This window comes from Mus pahari, chromosome 15 (assembly GCF_900095145.1).
Source record: "Mus pahari chromosome 15, PAHARI_EIJ_v1.1, whole genome shotgun sequence".
Taxonomy (NCBI): Eukaryota; Metazoa; Chordata; class Mammalia; order Rodentia; family Muridae; genus Mus; species Mus pahari.
The window spans coordinates 47,424,352-47,443,775 of NC_034604.1; the positions used below are offsets into that span (position 1 = coordinate 47,424,352).

At 46.0% G+C, this 19,424-nt stretch overlaps 1 protein-coding gene across 1 annotated transcript in view; it reads left to right on the forward strand.

The window, feature by feature from the left end:
- The first annotated feature begins 4,925 nt into the window (after positions 1 to 4,925).
- The window catches only part of Snx24 (sorting nexin 24), a 148,390-nt gene continuing 133,891 nt past the window's right edge, over positions 4,926 to 19,424 (forward strand). The window contains exon 1 of the mRNA XM_021214858.2: positions 4,926 to 5,147. Within this exon, the coding sequence (XP_021070517.1) occupies positions 5,088 to 5,147 (60 nt within the window). The 5' untranslated portion in view covers positions 4,926 to 5,087. The remainder of the gene's footprint in view (positions 5,148 to 19,424) is intronic.

Consider the following 19,424-nt stretch of genomic DNA (forward strand, 5'->3'; position numbering starts at 1 on the left):
ACACCATTTAGGATGTCAGAGACAAGCTGAAGAAGGCCTCCTCCAGGTTAAGCACTGTCTAGTGCTCTATCTATACTGGAGGCAAGCTGCTCAGTAGAGCATAAGTCATTTATTTATTATATGTAAGTACACTGTAGCTGTCTTCAGACACTCTAGAAGAGGGCGTCAGATCTCGTTACAGATGGTTGTGAGCCACCATGTGGTTGCTGGGATTTGAACTCAGGACCTTTGGAAGAGCAGTCGGGTGCTCTTACCCACTGAGCCATCTCACTAGCCCCGCAATCACATTTTAAGATATTAAGTAAAGAAAAAAATCTGGGGCTGGCGAGATGGCTCAGTGGGTAAGAGCACCCGACTGCTCTTCCAAAGGTCCTGAGTTCAAATCCCAGCAACCACATGGTAGCTCACAACTACCTATAATGAGACCTGACGCCCTCTTCTGGTGCATCTGAAGACAGCTACAGTGTACATACTGGGCAGTGGTGGTGCACGCCTTTAATCCCAGCACTTGAGAGGCAGAGGCAAGCAGATTTCTGAGTTCAAGACCAGCCTGGTCGACAAAGTGAGTTCCAGGACAGCCAGGGCTACACAGAGAAACCCTGTCTCAAAAAACAAAAACCAAACCAAACCAAACCAAAAAACAGTGTACATACTTATAATAATAAATAAATCTTTGGGCTGGAGCGAGCAGGGACTAAGCGAGCAGGGCCGACCGGAGTGAGCAGAGGTCCTAAAAATTCAATACCCAACAACCACATGAAGGCTCACAACCATCTGTACAGCTACAGTGTACTCATATACATAAAATAAATAAATGTTAAAAAAAAAAGAAAGAAAAAGATCAGAATAATCTCTTGCACTTTACTTAATTAAGGAGGTCTAGAATTTGAAAGCAACAAAAAATATACAGATACACGGACACTTAACAAATCAGATGTGAACGGAAGAAATCAGAGGAGACACTTAGAACCTGCTCCAGTTAAATGAAAACAGACGCACAACTTGGTTGAGCCGTGGGAACAGCAAAGGCAGTTCAAAGAGGAAAGTTTATAGCTTTGAGTGCTTCTGTTCAAGAGCAGAGATGGGACGGGAAAGTGGCTTAGCAGGTAGACTGCTTGCCGGGTTAGAGTCCCTAGAGTCCACAGAAAAGCCAGGTGGGCATGGCGGGCTGCCTCTAACCCAGAACACAGAAGGCAGAGACAGAAGATGGTCAGAGCAAGTCGGCTAGCTAGATTATCTGCGACTGCTGAGCTCCAGGGACTCGGGGAATTACGTGCAGAGCAACTGAAGAAGACACCATACCACAATACAACTTAAAATTTTCACATATGTGTGCACACATGAACATGCATGTATGTACCCACACAATAGTGAATTTGTATGCACACCACACAAACACATGCAAAAAAAAAAAAATCCAAGATGTCACATATAACTTAATGATGTACAAAACCAAGTCAAAACCCAAAGTAGCGGACAGAACAAAATTATAAGGACCCATGAAGAAATCAAGGCAGCTATTTGCAAATGTCCAGGAGAATATCAAATATTCGGGGTACACCAGTTGGGAGGGAGCCAGGCTAGCAGTTAGAAAAGTAGACTAGAGGGCTGGAGAGATGGCCCAGCGGTGAAGAACACTGACTGCTCTTCCAGAGGTCCTAAGTTCAATTCCCAGCAACCACCTGGTGGCTCACAACCATCTGTCATGGAATCTGTTGCCCTTTTCTGGTGTGTCTGAAGACAGCTACAGTGTATTCATAAGCATAAAATAAATAAAAAAGAAAAAGAAAAAGAAAAAGAGAGAAAGAAAGAAAGAAAGAAAGAAAGAAAGAAAGAAAGAAAGAAAGAAAGAGGTCCTGAGTTCAATCCCCAGCAACCACATGGTGGCTCACAACCATGTATAATAGGATCTGATGCCCTCTTCTGGTGTATCTGAAGACAGCCACAATGTACTCATATACATAAAGTAAATTAATTAATTAATAAATAAATCTTACAAAACAAAAAACCATACCCATAGTCTGAGGCTCCTTTCTATTTAAGCTAGCTGGGGACAAGCATAAGTGGGCTCTACTACAATAGAACTCATTCCACAAATGAAAGACCTCTGCCATGCAAGCTATGTAGGCTAGGTGTGGCTGGCCAAGCCTGTAGTCAGAACCGTGGGAGAACCAGGCGTTCAAGGTTATGCTCAGTTACACAGCTTCAGGCTAACCCTGGCCACACTGCCTCACCAAAGAAAGAAAAAGGGAATGTTTTCTGTCATCATTTGGATAGCCAAACCAGATAAAAACAAAAGGATAGACCCCTATCCCTGATATGCATAGATGCAAACATCCTCTATAAAATACTTGCAAACAGACTTCCCCACAATACATGTAAAACAAGATGCCCCACATTTTGTTGGGGATGGAGAAGAGGGGCTTCTGGGAAAGGAGAATGGTTCAGCACATGCAAGCTAGTAACTGAAAAAACACATTATTAGACTCTGAGACAAATCGCTCCAATGGATACAGAAAAGGCCTTTCAAGTCCCTCCATGGAGCCCTGAATAAACAAAGACCAGAAGAGACATAGCTCAACATGGGAAAGCCTATAAACCTACAGACAACCTTAATGAAGTAGAGAAAAACTGAATGCATTGGCTACAAAATTAAAGCAAAAGAAAAGGGGTGGGGGGATAGATATTCTTGCTCTTGGCAGCTACAAGTATCCTGTGTATGGGTGTGGGGGTTGCAAACCTAGGGTCCCTGTCACATAACAAGAGGGCAAGGCAAGAGGATTGTGAGTTTGACTCCAGCCTGGACTACATAGTGAGATCCTGCTTTAAAAAACAAACAGCTTCACCGCAAAAACAAAATCCATAAGACATCAAAAGGCAACCCACCCATTGGCACCGCTGACTTCCTGACGGTAAGTCCCACTGCAAAGTGTTAGCCCAGGACACTTCCTCACCAGGACACGACACGGCAAGACGTGTAAATGCAAGGCCTTCTCTACTCCACTAGCTTTGTCTAAGTATTTAGATTATATAAAGCCTTCTAGAAAAGTGCACCAGACAGACACAGCACCACAGAGAAGTCTCTTATTCTGGTTTCTATTACCATTAAAAAAACATTATGATCAAAAGCAGCTTGGGGAGGAAAGGGTTTATTTGAACTTATAGTTGTAAAGCACCATGAAGGGAAGTCACGGCAGGAACCCCAGGCAGGAACTCAAGCAGGGACGAAGACCACGAAGGTTGCTGTTCTCCGGCTTGGCCAGTTTGCTTTCTTATACCAGCCTTGACCAGCTTCCAAGACCTGGCTTTGCTTATATCAATTAGCAATCAAGAAAAATGCCCCCCCCCCTCCCGACTTCTCTACTGGTAATCTAATGGAGGCATTTGCTCAACTGAGGTTCCCCTTCCCATTTGATTTGAGCTCGGGTCACGGGTCAAGTTGACAAAACATTAACCAGGGCAGGAAGTACTGTGCATTTATTTATTATTTGCTGTGAGTGTGTGTGTGTGTGTTGGCCAGAGGACAATCGGTGCAATTGGTTCTCTCTTGCCACCGTGTGGGTTCCAGGTATTAAATTTAGGGGGTCATCACGGTTGCTGCAAGCACTTTTACCTACTGAGCCATATCATTGCCTCTAATAGTTGGTTTTTTTTGTTTGTTTGTTTATTTTTGTTGTTGTTGTTGTTGTTGTTTTTCCTTTTGGGTGAGGCTTACTCTGTAGCCCAGGCCGTCCAGGAATTTACAGATAATCTACTCCGCTTCCCTAGCTCTGGAACTAAAGGGTTAAGTAAGACCTTCACACCCCACCCCGACACATTTTAGTCTGTTTGACACATTTTAGTCTGTTTTGTTCGTTTGTTTAAAGGCAACTGTACTCTTGGTTAGATTCTCTTGGAGGAATGGGGGCACTCTCTCTAAAATGTCCCCTAGAGACAGAGAATCACACATTACATTGTGATACTTGCCAGGGGCCAAGGTAATCTACAAAGCAGTCTCTGAATCAGCAGAGGCCAAGGGACTGTGAAACTCTGTCAGGAGGTAAAGGTGGCTACAGGTTAAGAGTTCACGTCCTCAGGCTCTAGACAGCTGAGCCAGGGGGGTGCCTCTTCAGATGAGGGGATGGAAAAAGGCTTCTTAAAGTTCACAGCAGGCAAGTTTTAAAGCAAGAAGCCAGGTCACTTTCTCTACGATTTAGGGTTCATCTTCTATAGGGTTTATACTGCACAGCCCTCTGCCCCCAAGGGCAAAGTGAGATGAGTACGACTGTTTACTCACTGTGCCCAAAAAGCCTCTGGCTGCTCAGTTTGGTTCTTGACAACCCACCCCGTCACATTTTAGCGTCCCACAAGTTACTTCCAAATACTGCTCTAATCTAAGGAAGAATTCTAATCTAACTCAGATTCCTTGAGTAACAATAACCAGGTTTTCTGAACCACTGAGGCTGTTAAACTCCAGCCAGAGGGGGCAGGCACTTCTGGTCACCACCAGGCTTGTTCCATCACCTCTTCCATCCTATCCACTTACTTTCTGTCTCTCAGAGGCAGGCAGTGAAGGTTTTGGAACTAGAGCGCGCACCAGCCCCACTGAGGCTGTGCGGTTCCATTCCCAGGCTGAGAAGGCTTAGCTAGGTGAACGGGGCGCAGCACCAGAGCCCCGGTGAAAGTTGGCAGGGCTTGCCCATCATAACGAAGAAAGCCGAAGTAAGCTGGGCAGCATCCCGAAGCGCCATCCTTTTCCCTCCTCCGCCACCGCCTCCCCGTCTCGGGTGGCGCCCCGCAGATCCCCCACCGGAGCCCGCAGGCAGGGCTGGGGCGACCCGGGTGGCGCCCCGCGTGGCCGCGCACACCCGCCGATGCAGACTCCGGCCCGCAAGCCCCGCCTCCCGGGCCCAGCTGATCCGCGCCGCCCTGCAGGCCCCACACCTCGGCCCCGCCGAGCCCCACGCCGCCCGCGCCCGCCAAGCCCGCGCCGCCGACCGAGGTCCGGGCCGCGCACCTCGGGCCGCGCGCGCGCCGGGAGAGGAGCGGGAGGCGGGGCGGCCTACGCGGTGCGGCGGAGCGGTGAGTGGCGCGGCCCCGCCGCGGCCATGGAGGTCTACATCCCGTCCTTTCGCCACGAGGACAGCGATCTGGAGCGCGGCTACACGGTAGGCCGGTCCCCGCGGGTCCCCCGGTTGCAGCACCCCCCCCCCCGGCCGCCTGCGAGGTCGTCATGGAGACGGGCGCCCCTCCCCAGCGCGCGCCCCCCTGGGCTCCATCCCTTCCCCCTCCGCGGCCCGCGGCCTCGGGAGCTTCGGGAGCCCGGCCGGCTGCCCTCTGCGTGCGGACTGAGAGGCTGTGTGCAGGTTCTTGGTGGCTTGCAAGTTCTGTAAGATTCGTTCAGATGGAGAACGTGTTACCAAGAAAATATAAAAATAAAGGAAGAAAGAAAAAAAAAAAGAAAAAAAATCAACATTTTTGTGACTGCTCATTAGCCAGGTTAATGGATTGATTTTTTTAGATTTGTTTTTTTTTTTTTTTAGAGTTTGTTTCTTTTTAGTTCTGCAATGGCATGAAACGGCAAAATCAGGTGCTTTACCTGAGCACATGTCCTGAACTCAGAGTCGCCTAGAAATTCCAGACAGATACCTTGCCCAGAGTAGAAGCAATCGAAGAGACCAGCTTTGGACCCTTTGGATCCTTAACATGTTAAATGAGTGAAGTGTTGGTTGAATTCCTAGTCAATTTAGGCTGCTCCGTCTTGATAGCCATTGCGACCCGGAGAAGTGCTTCAGATTGGCTGGAACTTGCAAGAGTTTATTTGCGGTTGTTGGGAAATAGAATAGAAGGATCATGCCCCAGACAGACAAACTTAGTTTCTTCTCTTGTTGACTAGCAGCTGTGTTTCTTTTCTATCACTGCATTGGCCAGAGTTTCTTGTGAAATACCAAGCAGTGTTTGTGATGCACTCTTCTGCTTGCTCCAGATGAGATGTTGAATAAGACCTTTGCTGTTAGAGTTCCTCTGTCTCTCCCTCCCCCACTCCCCCCACCCCTGCCACTCCCCAGACAGGGTTTCTCGGTGCAGCCCTGGCTGCCCTGGAACTCACCCTGTAGACCAGGCTTTGAACTCAGAGATCCACCTGCCTCTGCCTCCCGAGTGCTGGAGTACTGAGACTAAAGGTGTGCACCACCAACCACCTCCACCTCCACCTCAGGGCTAGAGTAGTCAGTCTTTAACAGATGGAAGGTGTGTCTTGCTGTCTCGAGTAGAAGAATTAAGAATAGGTGTGCTACACAATGTTCCCTTCAGGATCTGTGGGAGTATCTAAGTTTGGAGGAATAGTAGCGGAGCAGCCTGCATGGATGCGGTCTTACTCACTGTTGTCTTCCTGGCACAGTGTGTTAACCCGTCTTCCTTCCTCTAAACTATGTTGTGTCTTGTGACAGTCGGTTTTAAACCCTTAAGTTTTCAAAGTGGAAACTAAATCTCCCTCTGAAAAGAAGAAGCCTAAGTGTCCCCCCAAAGTAGCTAAAGTGCACTCCATCCATGGTCAGGAACTGGTAAGAGGAAGCTGCACTCTGCAAGACTCTTCTTCTATAAATTCCTCCCACCCTCCACACCCCCACCCCCACCCCCCACCCCCTTGTCACTTAAGGAGTTGGAACTGGAGCCCATTCCAAGGGGCAGAAACCCGGACTGTATTTTATTCTTCCGGAACTCCCAAGTCTCCTGTTAGCACCAGCAGCACCTTGCATTTGAGATGCGTCTTTTGGAGGTCTAAAGATAAAAAGACTTTGAGGACCTTGGGCTTCAGGCAGCCCAAGAGGAGTGGTACTTACCAGCACAAGTAAGAGATGGCAATCCAAAACTTTATATGACCCAGCACAAGGGAAGGCCTGGGCCAAGTAGTGGGAGTGGGTGGGTAGGGGAGCAGGGGCGGAGGGGTATAGGGAACTTTCAGGATAGCATTTGAAATGTAAATAAAGAAAATAATAATAATAATAATAATAATAATAATAAATTAAAAAAAAAAAAAGAGAGAGAGATGGCAATCCAGCTTCCTGGTCCATGACTGCAGTTGCAGTTTGGTTGCTCTTCTTTACTTAGTGTTTGTTAAAAATTGCATCACATGCGTTTATTGGGTAAGTGTGTGCCTGTGTGCCGTGTACTCCTGTGCCTCAGTTTACCTGTGGGGGTCAGAGGATACTTCTTGGAATCAATTCTCTCCTTCCAGCAAGTGGGTTCCTGAAATTAACCTCACGTCTTCAGACTTGGCTGCACGTGCCTGTTATCTTTTGAGCTACCCTGCTGGCCGTGTGTGTTGTTTGTTTCTTTGTTTGTCTCCTGTGTAACCCAGGTCGGCCTCAGAATCAAAGCGATCCTCTGTTCTCAGCTTCTCTGGTGCTGGGTTCACAGGTGTGTACAACCGCCTCCTCCCCGACGTATATATCCCTTAGTGATTATGATTGTGTGGTTATAGTGCAAGAAAGTGACATGCAGTTCTTACTGCTTCAGTGATAGAGAGGTTAAGTAGAAACCACAGATGGTCTGGAGATATAGATCTGTCTAATCAAAATATAGCTCTCATTCCAAAGGGAACAAGAGAGAGTCTGCCCTGTGCCAGACCTGAGCGACTTTGCCCTGGGTACGTATGGATTCACATTGCCCCAAATGGCATGCTCTACCCTGGAAGTGATTACAGGAGCTTTTACAGTCACAGGACAAAAGGTAGCCATAAACTGAGGCAGTTTTCCAAATACATTTGGTCTGTCATTTAACAGCCGCGGGAAAAACCTGTGCTGCAGGTCTCCAGAGCTGTCTGGTGGTGTTCTCAGCTTTGGGGTTGGTGGAAGGTTGCCGTCTCTATGTGTCAAAGGGATGTTAGATCAGACACTGGTGTCTGATAACTGGCTAGTCAGGAAACCTGGTGATCCAAGACCGTGTTAGCTCTGAATCTGCAACATTCCAACTGCCCAGAGCCATGAAGTTATAAACAATCCAAGCATCATCATGGAGATGTGGCAAAGAGAGCTTTAGATCCTAGCTTGTACATAGAGAGCCTGCCTGGCGTGCTGAAGGCTCGAGTCCTGGTCTCCAGCACTTTAGGAAAGAACCAAGGTGCTTAGCACTGTTGTTGACAGGCCCATGCCTCTAGAGAAAAACATTTCTTTTTGGAGGGGGAAGGGGCGTTCTTAGAGAATCTTTAGCTAATGCTATAAAAATGTATCTAACCTACATTTGCCAGACACCAAGTTGCCAGCCAAACTGATTCGGGAGAGTCCTTTGGGGGAATAAACTTAAACAGTTTGAAATTTTCACTTACAGTGATAGTTTGAGCACTCTTTAAAAGTTCACTTTTTCAAAAAAATGTAGCTCAGGTAGATTGCCAGACAAAAGGTTAAGGCGTCTGCATAGATGGTTTTCCTTCCTTTCTCTCTGAAAATTTGTGAAACCACTGATACTCTGTTCTCTCCCAGAGACTGGTATTGTGTTTGCACAGCTATGATTCACTCAACAATCATTAACTAAGTGCCTGGCGCTCTGTGTGCCTCTGATCTGGAAATAGAGCTGGGAGTGGTGTTTCAGCTGAAAGAAAGAACAGTGTAAAATCTGATACAAAAACATAAAAAAAAAACCAAAAAAACTCAGATACAGTTTCTTCAATAGGAAGCTGGTAAAACTGTGTACACTTTAATGTAAAAAAAATACCTTTGATCCATAGTGATTACATTTTTAATAAGGAAAAAAATGAAAGAAAGAAAGAAAGAAAGAAAGAAAGAAAGAAAGAAAGAAAGAAAAGAAAGAAAGATTATGACAAATTCTAACAATTCCTCTGGCAAGGAGATAAACCCAGAGGCAACTTCTCTTTCTTTTGGTTGAGAGTTCCCTGCTCCCAGAGGTCCAGCGATTGAGTAGATTCTTAGGAAACTTAGGAATGGTGGTATACCTGGGGGAGGAGGCAGGAGGACCTGAAGTTCAAGGCCAGTCTTGGCTATACAGTAAGTTGGAAGTCAACCTGGCTATTTGAGATCCTGTCTCAAAAAATAAGTAAGCAGACATTTACTTTGGGCTTGTCTTCTCATGAGAGGGAATTAAAGACTGGAAGGCAGCGTTCCTGCCCTTTGGGCTTCAGGTCTGGAGTTAGGTTTGGAGCTGGGAGGGAAGTATTTGAGTCCCAGGCTGCCTGGTAGAGCCCTGGTTGGGCCACTTCTGCTCTGGTTGTGGTGGGGGAGGGTGCCTTCGGAATGCTGACTCCAAAATCTGATTAGCATTTTGCTAGCATGTGAATTTTAAGAAGAGGAAATACATGACCAAAAAAATCTGAGAGAAATGACATTTCAGACTCCAAGATACACCAGATAAATAAACTGAGGGGAGAAAAAAGACCTCCCAGTCACTTGGCTCTCCAGAGAAGCAGGCTGTTGTTACAGATAAACTCAAATGTTATTTCCTAGAGGCCTGGTTTCCCCTGCTTCCCTTCCCTCCCAGCCTTCACACTTGGGCTTTGCAGGCTGTGAACTCCTTGGGGTTTGAAAGTGTGTGTGTCTAGGTTCAGGGCTGTTACATATGACTCAGCTTGTAAATGCCAGATGAGGTAGGAGCACACAGACCTGTTAGAGCCACAGGGCCCCGAGGCCCGAACAACCCAGAGGAGTAGGTGGGGTGGGTGAGACCGGAATTTCAAGTCAGTAGCAGGGATTGTGACTGAATACCGAGCAAGCTGCAGGGTGAGGGCTATAAAGAGTCAGTGAACTTTGAGTCCCAGGGTTGGAGCTGTTTAGGGAAGGAAGTAACATGATTAGCATTGCATTCAGAAGTGCTCTATCAGTTCCTATGGGCTGCTGGAATTCCGGTAGACTGGCTGGTTTATGAAGAACAGAAATTCATTTTCTCTTAAGTTTTTGAAACTGAAAAGTCCAGGGAGGAGGAACTGGCAGAGTCGGTGCCTGGCCAGAGGTTGGTCCTGACTGGTAGATGGTGTCTGTGTGCCTTCTCTGTGTATGGACTGGGTAAAGCACTCCCTGGTCCTCAGTTTATATGGCTACACATTCCATTTATGAGGCCTCACCCGAACAATCTGCTTATCTCCCAAAGGCTCTCTGCATAATACTGGACAAGAAAGGGTGGGGATGCTCTGTCAGGGGCTACCGGCTTGTGTTTGGAGGCAGAGAGGGGCCTGAGGGCAGTTTTTGTTTTTTTTTTTTTTTTTTTTTTTTTTTTTTTTTTTTTTTTTTTTTTAATTATTTTTAATATTTTTTTTGTTTTATTTTATTTGTTTTTGGTTCAAGACAGGGTTTCTCTGTGTAGCCCTGGCTGTCCTGGAACTCACTTTGTAGACCAGGCTGGCCTTGAACTCAGAAATCCACTGGCCTCTGCCTCCCGAGTGCTGGGATTAAAGGCGTGCGCCACTATGCCTGGCCGGGTTGGCAGGTTTTTTAAGTGACAGCTTAGGAGAGCATTTTCGATTTAAAAATATATGGGCGGTAAGACTGGTCACCGAAGAGTCACCAGACAGGTAACAGCATGTGATTTGACATGTCGTCCACTTCCCCTTTTGTAGATGTAAAAATAAAAGCATTGACCTAGGTTTTTTGTTGTTGTTATTGTTTTGTTTTTGTTTTGTTTTGTTTTGTTTTGTTTTTTTTGAATCACTTTACTTGCACAGTTGGCTACCTGCATGGGTTTGGAAAATGTGTTAGAACAGCGGTTCTCAACTTGTGGGTCTCGACCCCTTTGGGGGTCACCTAAGACCATTGGAAATATTAGATGTTTACATTAGAGTTCGCATCAGTAGCAAAATTACAGTCATGAAGTAGCGATGAAAATAACTTTATAGTAGGGGGTCACTGCAACATGAGGAGCCGTGTTAAAGAGTCAAGCAGTCGGAAGGCAAGCGGTACAAACCACTGCTCTAGACAGCCTGCAGCATAACCACGCTGAAGATCTAAACCTCTAAAGTCTAAAAGAAATCTCGAAAGATCAAAAACTTGAAAATGCAGCTGGGGGGGGGGAGCAATTTAAAAGTTCTTTAAAAGGCATTTAATCGCATTTTAATTTTTGCCCTGGGCAGGCAGGAATCTGTCTCTGTCACATCCCCCAGCCTTGTTTACGTTTTTAAAAAGAGAATTCATTTGAGAAATAAGAAAGTGTATCAACACTCCACAACCCACAATAGTATCGGCAGTGAACACTCATCGTGCTGGATACAAGGGTTGGCTCCCTCCAAGGGTGAAGCTGGAAGATTGCGAATTGGAGTCCACATGGGTGGCATAGTGAGACCTCGTCTAAAGCAGGCTATGGACAAAAAAAACAGAGGTGCACTGCCAGCAGAAGCGCTTGGGTATGGTAGCCAGATTGGCACAGGTATAAAGTCCTGAGTAGATGAGCTGTGTTCATGAAGGGTGGCTCGAAGGAGGAATGCATAGCTCTGTACCTGGTTCATCGTCATCTGTTGTGTGACTGAGAATTGAACCTGTGACCTCTTGGATGCTAAGCAAGGGTGGGTAGGTGTCCCAACCTGTTTGTTTGAAATCATGTGTTTTACTCGTGTGTGTGTGTGTGTGTGTGTGTGTGTGTGTGTGTGTGTGTGTCTGGGTACACACATGCCACAGGATGCATGGGGAGGCCACAACCTAGTCTTTCCACCATATATATGCTTCTTAGAGATCCAGGTTGGTAAGCTCAGCAATAAGTACTTGTTATAATGTTACCTGCTGAGACATCTTGCAACCTTGTTTTGTTTTTGTTTTTTCTGATCCGGGTTTCATACTTGTAGGCCACCCACTCACTATTTAGCTTGGGCCCTCAGACCTCATACCAGTCTTACTCTCTCAGCCTCCCAAGTGCTGGGATCGATGGCAGGCATGAGCCACTCCAGCTAGCAATGCACATCTTTTTAGCCCATTATCTGAGATATCCGACAATCCAACTCTTCTGGCAGAGTTGATCAGTAACCAGGATTGGCCTGGTTGGAGACTCGGAAGGCAGGAACAGGATGATTGCTTTGAGTGCCAGACCTGCTTGGGCTACACAGCAAAACCCAGTGCGAGGAAAAACCAAACCAAACAAACCAACAACAGAACTTCTGCAGAGCTGGGGTGAGACAGTTCACTTTTCGCTAGAGACCTCTAAGAGCCAATTTTCAGCACATTGTCCCTCCAGGTGTCTAAGTATGACATCCCGAGCATGTCACACAAGACTGAAAGGACACCACTGCTCTCTCAGAATCTTACTTTCTAGTTAGAACTGGGTTTCTCAATCTGTGGGTCCTGACCCCTTTGGGGGTTGAACAACCCTTTCAAAAGAGTCACCTAAGATCATCAGAGAACAGATATTCACATTATGATTCATAACAGAAGCAAAATTCCAGTTACAAAGTAGCAATGAAAATAATTTTACCGATGGAGGTAACCACGTCACGAGGAACTGTACAAAGGGTTGCCGCATTAGGAAGGTTGAGAACCACTTCTCAAGAACCTTTTCCAGAACATTTGCTCCAGTGGGAACTGTGGATTAGAACTTTCTGCTTTCAGAGTTTTAATATTGCCAGTGAAACATTTTGGGGTTGTGGTCGTCAGGATTTTTCTTTGCTTTGCTTCATTTTTCTTTTCTTCTTTTTTCTTCCTTCTCTCCTTCCTTCCTTCTTTCCTTCCCTCCTTCCTTTCTTCTTTCTTTCTTTCCCTCCCTCCCTCCCCCTTCCTTCCCTCCCTTCTTCCCTCCCTCCCTCCCCTTCCCTCTCCCTCCCCCTCCTTCCCTCCCCCCTCNNTNNNTNNNNTTTCCTTTCCTTTCCTTTCCTTTCCTTTCCTTTCCTTTCCTTTCCTTTCCTTTCCTTTCCTTTCCTTTCCTTTCCTTTCCTTTCCTTTCCTTTTTTTTTTCTTTTTTTCTTTTGTTTTTTTTTTCTTTAAGACAGGGTTTTCTCTATGTAGCCCTGGCCATCTTGGAACTTGCCCTGTCTAGCAGGTTGGCCTCAAACTCAGAGATCCACTTGCATCTGCCTCCTGGGTGCCAGAATTAGAGGCGGGTTCCCTGGGATGGAAAAGATTTTCAACTGTGAGGATCTGGATCGCTCTCACTATTTAAGACTGTGAGGTGAAGGCTTATCTTAGGTTACTGACCAGCGCTGACTGTGGCGGTATACAGCTTTTCCTTCATGTCTGGGATTATGCGCATCCTGAACACATGAAGCACACAAGGAGCTGAGGTTGTCTCCTGAAATGGTGAAGGACATGATTGCCACAAAGAGACAGCAAAGAGAATGGTACCTGAGGACAAGCAGACGTGGACATGCTGGGTTCTTTCCCTGTGGGTTTGTGCTTTAATGTGAAACAGAGAGAAGGACCTAGGCTGTGGAAAGGAAAACAATGCAGAGGCAGGGATGTAACTCAGTAGAGTGTGTAGAGCAAACAAGCCCTGGATTTAACCCCCAGCAGCACATCAGCAATGTGGTAGAGCCTCTCTGGAGATAGAGGCAAGAGGATGAGGAGTTCAAGGTCATGCTCAGCTACCTAGAGTTTGAGGCCATCCTGGGCTACATGACTGAAACTGTCTTCAGAAAATTTGCCTTTGAATTAACTGTGATTTCTACCTTCTTGTTACCTCATTTCATAAAAAAAATTCAAGAATGAGGCTGAGGTTGAAGGGGAGCCTGGCCTTCTCGCTCCACCTTTTTCCTGAGTGTTTTCTACCTGGTGACAAAATAGTGACAAGGATTGTTGACTTTGTATACAGCATCCAGAGGAAGAGGGCGTATGTCCTTATGGGAAAGGGGCATTTGCCTCAGAAGCCCTGAGCAAATAAATGGCCTTCCGACTGTGATAAGGCAATCCTGTGTGTGACAGGTGGAAGCCAGGGTCACCTGAAGCAGTGCTGAGCAAGGCTAGCTTGGCTAGTTGGAGTGAAAAGTGGGAGTCTCTGGAGCAGAGAGATGGGAGGGTCTGTTCCTGTGCCATGGAAGAAGTGCGCAGTGAGACCACAATGTCCTCAGAGGTCTGTCCGTCGTCATCTGTCCCATGCACGGAAGATGAACGAGGCCCTTGTTCACAGTGCAGTGCAGGCACAGCGCCTCATTCATGCCGGGTGTGGCAGAGGCGCACATTCAATATTTATGGAGTGATGATCTCAGGCGCGTGTGAGCCCTGATCCTTACCCTTGTAGACAAGAGTGTGGTTTAAAAGTTCTTCCTGCACATAAACAAACGTAGAGTGATTGCTGCATTCTCAAGATACAGCTGTTGGTGTCGCTCAGTGGTAAAACGCTGGCCTCCGGTCAGATCCCTAACACAGCAAAGCAAACAACTGAATAAATCATCAAAGCTGTAGAACACAGGAGGCCCTGGATTCAGTTCTCAGTACCGCACAAACGATAACAAAACAATTTCTCACAACGGGATTGAGTTTTACTTTTATGTAAGTGTTTGGATGCATCTCTGCATATATCAAGTGCATGCCCAGTGCCTGAGGATGTCCGATGCCCTGGAACTGCAGTTACAGGCGGTTGTGAACCACCATGTGGGTGCTCAGAACTGAACCCAGGTCCTCTGCAGGATCAGCCAAACTGCTGAGCCATCTTTCCCACCCTGAAATGCAGTATTCTTACAAGAAATGATATCATGTTTGGAATTTAGAGACTCTTAGTCAAGTGAGATAAGGTAGTTCTGTATTCGCTGCAGGATTTAGCAAGCACTTTTAAGGCCTGGCAGCTTGTGTTTCCTATTGCTGACAAGACAAACACTAACTGAGTTCCTCTAGGCTGGTTCCTTCAGAGTACTAGAAGCCAGCCCCACCCCAGAGTCAGGCTACCCAGCCAGCAAGTGCTCAGGAATCCCATGGAATTAGAACTAGGAACCACAATGACACTGTCTAACTTTCTGTAGTGTCTGGCCTAGTTCTCATTAACTATCAATTTTACACAACCTGGAGTCACCTTTACAAAAGCCCCAGTTGAACACTTGTTTTTAATCAGGTTGGTGTGTGGATATAAGGGATTGTCTTGATGCAGGAGGGCCCACATACATGATCTTGGACTGTGTGAGAAAGCTAGCTGGGCTAGAGAGACATCTCAGCAGCTAAGAGCATGGATCACTCTTGGAGAGGACTGGACTTCAGTTCCCAGCACCCGAGTCATGTGGTATACACACACACACACACACACACACACACACACACACACACATTCACACACACACAGAGGAGAGGGGGGATAATAAAAATCCTTTAGATTTATTTTTTATTATTTAATGAGTGTGTGTGTGTGTGTGTGTGTGTGTGTGTATGTGTGTGTGAGTGAAGGTGGCCATAGAAAAGAAGGTGCTGAATCCCTTGTGTGAGGTATAACACAATGCCGTCAGTCATAGGGCATCTCTTCTGCTTCTGTCCTCACTCCGTTTCCTTCTTCTGTCATTGATTCCCATTTAAATATAAGGAAATCACACGTGAAGCTTATCACCAGCCCTCCACCGAGAGTAGGAAACTCTAGGTTTTATTGGGGGAGGGGATGCGGGAGAATGGAAAGAGTTAAGTGCAAATATATGGACTCTTAAAAGTAGAATGGGAAAATAATGACTTAGTCTTCTACGCAGGACATATACTAACAAGTGTGTGTGTGTGTGTGTGTGTGTGTGTGTGTGTGTGTGTGTGTATGTATGTATATGGATATCTATATTTATATCTATATTTATGGTTGTGTCCCCACTCCCTTTCTTAGGTAAAGAGTAGTAAATGACAGGACAGTCTTTCTACTTTGCCTTTAAAAGTTATTGTGTGCATGTGTCCGGCAGGAAGTGTGCATGCTATGGCACACTTCTCCCCCTCCATCCTTAAGTGGGTTCCAGGGATGGAACTCAGGTCACCAGGCTTACAAGGCAAGCGCCTTGACCTAGCGAGTCATTGTGTTGCCCCCAGACTTGCCTTTTTCTCGTATAACCAGAGCTCCTTGTAAGAGATGCTTGTAAGTACTGTGTACAAGGATGCCCTGAGGTTCGCCACAGTTACATGGCTTTCTGTTGACAGACTGTCATCAACAAGCTTGTGAAAGGCATTCTATTCTGTTCTGTGGTATTCTGTTTAGAAACACTCTCGTGTAGCCTGGGCTGGCCTTAGAACTCCGATCCTCCTTCCCTGCCTTCCAGGCACAGGGCTACCAGGTGTGTGCTATGCACGAGCCTTTCAAAATTCTTGTCAGTGTGTTCGTAGATTCCAAACAGTAGGTTACTGGGCCAGAAGTAGATGTGTGTGTCACCGTCGTGAACACTGGAGTGCAGCAGAGCTTGTGCTGGGTTTGCAGTTCTGTAGCAGTGTACAAATGCTGCTTCAGTGCTTCGTTGCCAGCCAACATGTTGCTTCCGTTGCTCTTGGATTTTTACCAATCTGATAGGTGAAGCTGGACATGGTGATGTTTCTGTAGTCCCAGCACCTGGAAGGTGGTGTATGGAGAATTAGAAACCTCAGGTCATTCTCAGCCGCACAGTGAGCTTGATACCAGCTTGGGCTACTTGAGACCTCCCCACCCCTCAACCCCCTTTTATGTCAGTCTGTTAAGATGTGTAGTCATGGGGGCTGGTGAAATGGCTCAGCTGGTAAGAGCACTGACTGTTCTCCCAAAGGTCCTGAGTTCAAATCCCAGCAACCACCTGTAATGAGACACCCTCTTCTGGTGTGTCTGAAGTCAGCTACAGTGTACTTATGTATAATAATAAATAGTTTTTTTTTTTTAAAAAAAAGATGTGTAGTCATCTTTGAATGCAACTTTTAATGTTAATAATTTCTTAAGTTGTGATGTTGAACATCTTTATATACTCAAGAGCCATTTTCATTTTATTTTATGTGAATTATGTGTTTTTATGAAGTTGGAATTTATTAAGAAAAGGATTTTTTTCCCCTTCAAGTAGGGTGTCATTATGTACTCCAAGATCACCAGGTTGACCTTGAATTCACAGAGCTATACCTGCCTCTGCCTCCTAGTACTGGGTTAAAGGTGTGGCCACCAGATTGGGCGGATTTGATTTTTGAGACAATGTACAATGTAGCTCAGGCAGGCCTTGACTCACTATCTAGGCCAAGCTGGCCTGCGCTCCTGTCTCAGCTCCCTGAGTGCTGGCATTATAGGCATGAGCCACCATACCTGGCTTAAAAAACAAAAATATAACAAAAAGATCGTTGGAATGATAGATTGAGCAGAGGACCTCAGGCTTGATACATAAGTGCCCCGCCCTTGAGCTGCTCCCACAGGCCCTGCCCCTGAGCTGCTCCCACAGGCCCTGCCCCTGAGCTGTTTCTGCAGTCCTTCTTAGGGTTTTAAGACACTCAATATGAGTATCAGGGAATCAAAACATTCCATGAAAGAGAAGAGGTTACTTCTTCACTAGCCACTCAAACTGGAAATAATGTCAGCCTCACACATAAACCAGGCAAATGGAAATAAAATGCTCTCATGAAAAATGTTCCCTTAGAGTTTGGGCTAGCAGCGAAGGTGGGTATTTATCTCATACCTAGAATATTTATCGACAAATTGGACTACTGGGAAGAATGTATTTCAAAAGCAAGATTCCTACCAGGAAGAGCTCTATATCTGAATGTAGCTTTCATTGTGCTTCCCCAGAGAAAAGAAAATATAAGTCAGACCATGCATGGGCTGGGGAAATCTAACGGCTTACCAGTGAAAGCAGCACACAGAATCCTTTTTACTGCTCAAGAACCCCAGGCATCGGAGCCCTAAAGGATTGCTGGGGTTTGGGGGTGCCTCTTGTGTATGCAGACATAGCTGGCACGCTCACACAGTTCATCTGTTTTGAGGTGTTCGTAAAGAGACTTCAGAACTAAAAGGTTCTTATTAAAGTAGTAAGCAAGTAAGTGGATGATTCTAGCCCTAAGGGTCATCCGGGGATGTTAGAGTTGTTCCTTCCGGGTGATGTTTTAGGTAAGTTATGAATATAAGTCACACATGAGCCATGAGTGAAATCTCTAAGTCTTTGAGAAAGTCATTATATTTTCCAAATGTTTCTTGATTAACTGCTTTATACTCTAGGGAAATAGGAGTGAGATAAAGTGTGGTTGGTCTGGCGCCACCCTTGGTTCATAAAAACAAGCGGCCATGTAGGGAGGGACGGAGACTTGTCTAGCTTGTGTATGTTTGGAAATTATGTTGTCTGTCTTTCTCTTTCTATCTTTCCATCTACTTACCCACCGTCCGTCCGTCCTTCCACCCACAGGCTTTCATGATGTAGCACAGGCTACCTCTTGTTGTGTTCCTTTCACCTCAGCCCCCTGGATGCTAGGATTACAGGTGTGCACCGCCACATCCCAGTTTGGAAACCAGGTTTTAGAGGCCGACTTTCTGTCATGTGGGAGAATGTCATCTCATGGTTGCTGAAAGTTAAGTTTGCTCCCTCTCTGGTACCATCTTTTAGCACCTCGTTTGCATCTCCAGTTGGGCACATGAGTTCAGTGTAAGAAGTCTGAGAAGAGTTTTCACGACTTTACATTTATTTATTTGTTTGTTTATTTATTTATTTTTGCTTACCAGAAAACTTCAGAAGGGATTGATGATGTTCCATAACGCCGAAAAGCCCTCTTAGACCCCACAAAATTTGCTGGTGAGACTGACTGGCTGTGTTTGAAAGACTAGATTGTCCCCTATCTGTAGTAGTCTTTTTATTTGGGAGGGAAGTAAATGGTATTTGAAACATGCTAATGTTTATTGAAAGAGTAGCTTAGTCAGATTTGTATTTTATAGTTGTCTCCCAGGCTACCTTTCCCCAGTTCTTATAGAGCTCAGGGATCTAGAGGTTGTTCTAGAGACTCTGAGCCTCTTTTGCACCCTGACCTCTTGCTTTCCCTCGCTAGTGGGGATTCCTGCTATGGTCAAAATGGCATCATTAGGCAGATGCGCCTACAGGTTGGTGACATGAACTATTTGCTTATTGTGACAAGGTCTTGTTACATAGCCCTAGCTGACCTCAAACTCCTAGTGATCCTTCTGCCTCAGCCTTCTGAAAACTGGGATAACAGGAGTGGCAACTCAGGGCTGGTGAGATGGCTCAGCGGTTAAGAGCACTGACGGCTCTTCCAGAGGTCCTGAGTTCAAATCCCAGCAACTATCTGTAATGAGATCTGATGCCTTCTCTGGTGTGTCTGGAGACAGTTATAGCGTACTCATATATACATAAAAACAAATAAGTAAATCTTTTTTTAAAAAAGGAGTGTCAATTCTACATCTGGCTTATGAGTTATATCTCAGAGGACAGTTCTCATTTTCTTGTGGCTGGAGAGGGGGTTTTGAGAAGGATGTTGTATGTTGCATGCACAGTTAAGGGGCTATGTTACTCCAAATAAGAATGGTGATGGCGAAGTTGAAAGCCAGGCGTGGTGGCACACGCCTTTAATCCCAGCACTCGGGAGGCAGAGGCAGGTGGATTTCTGAGTTCGAGGCCAGCCTGGTCTACAGAG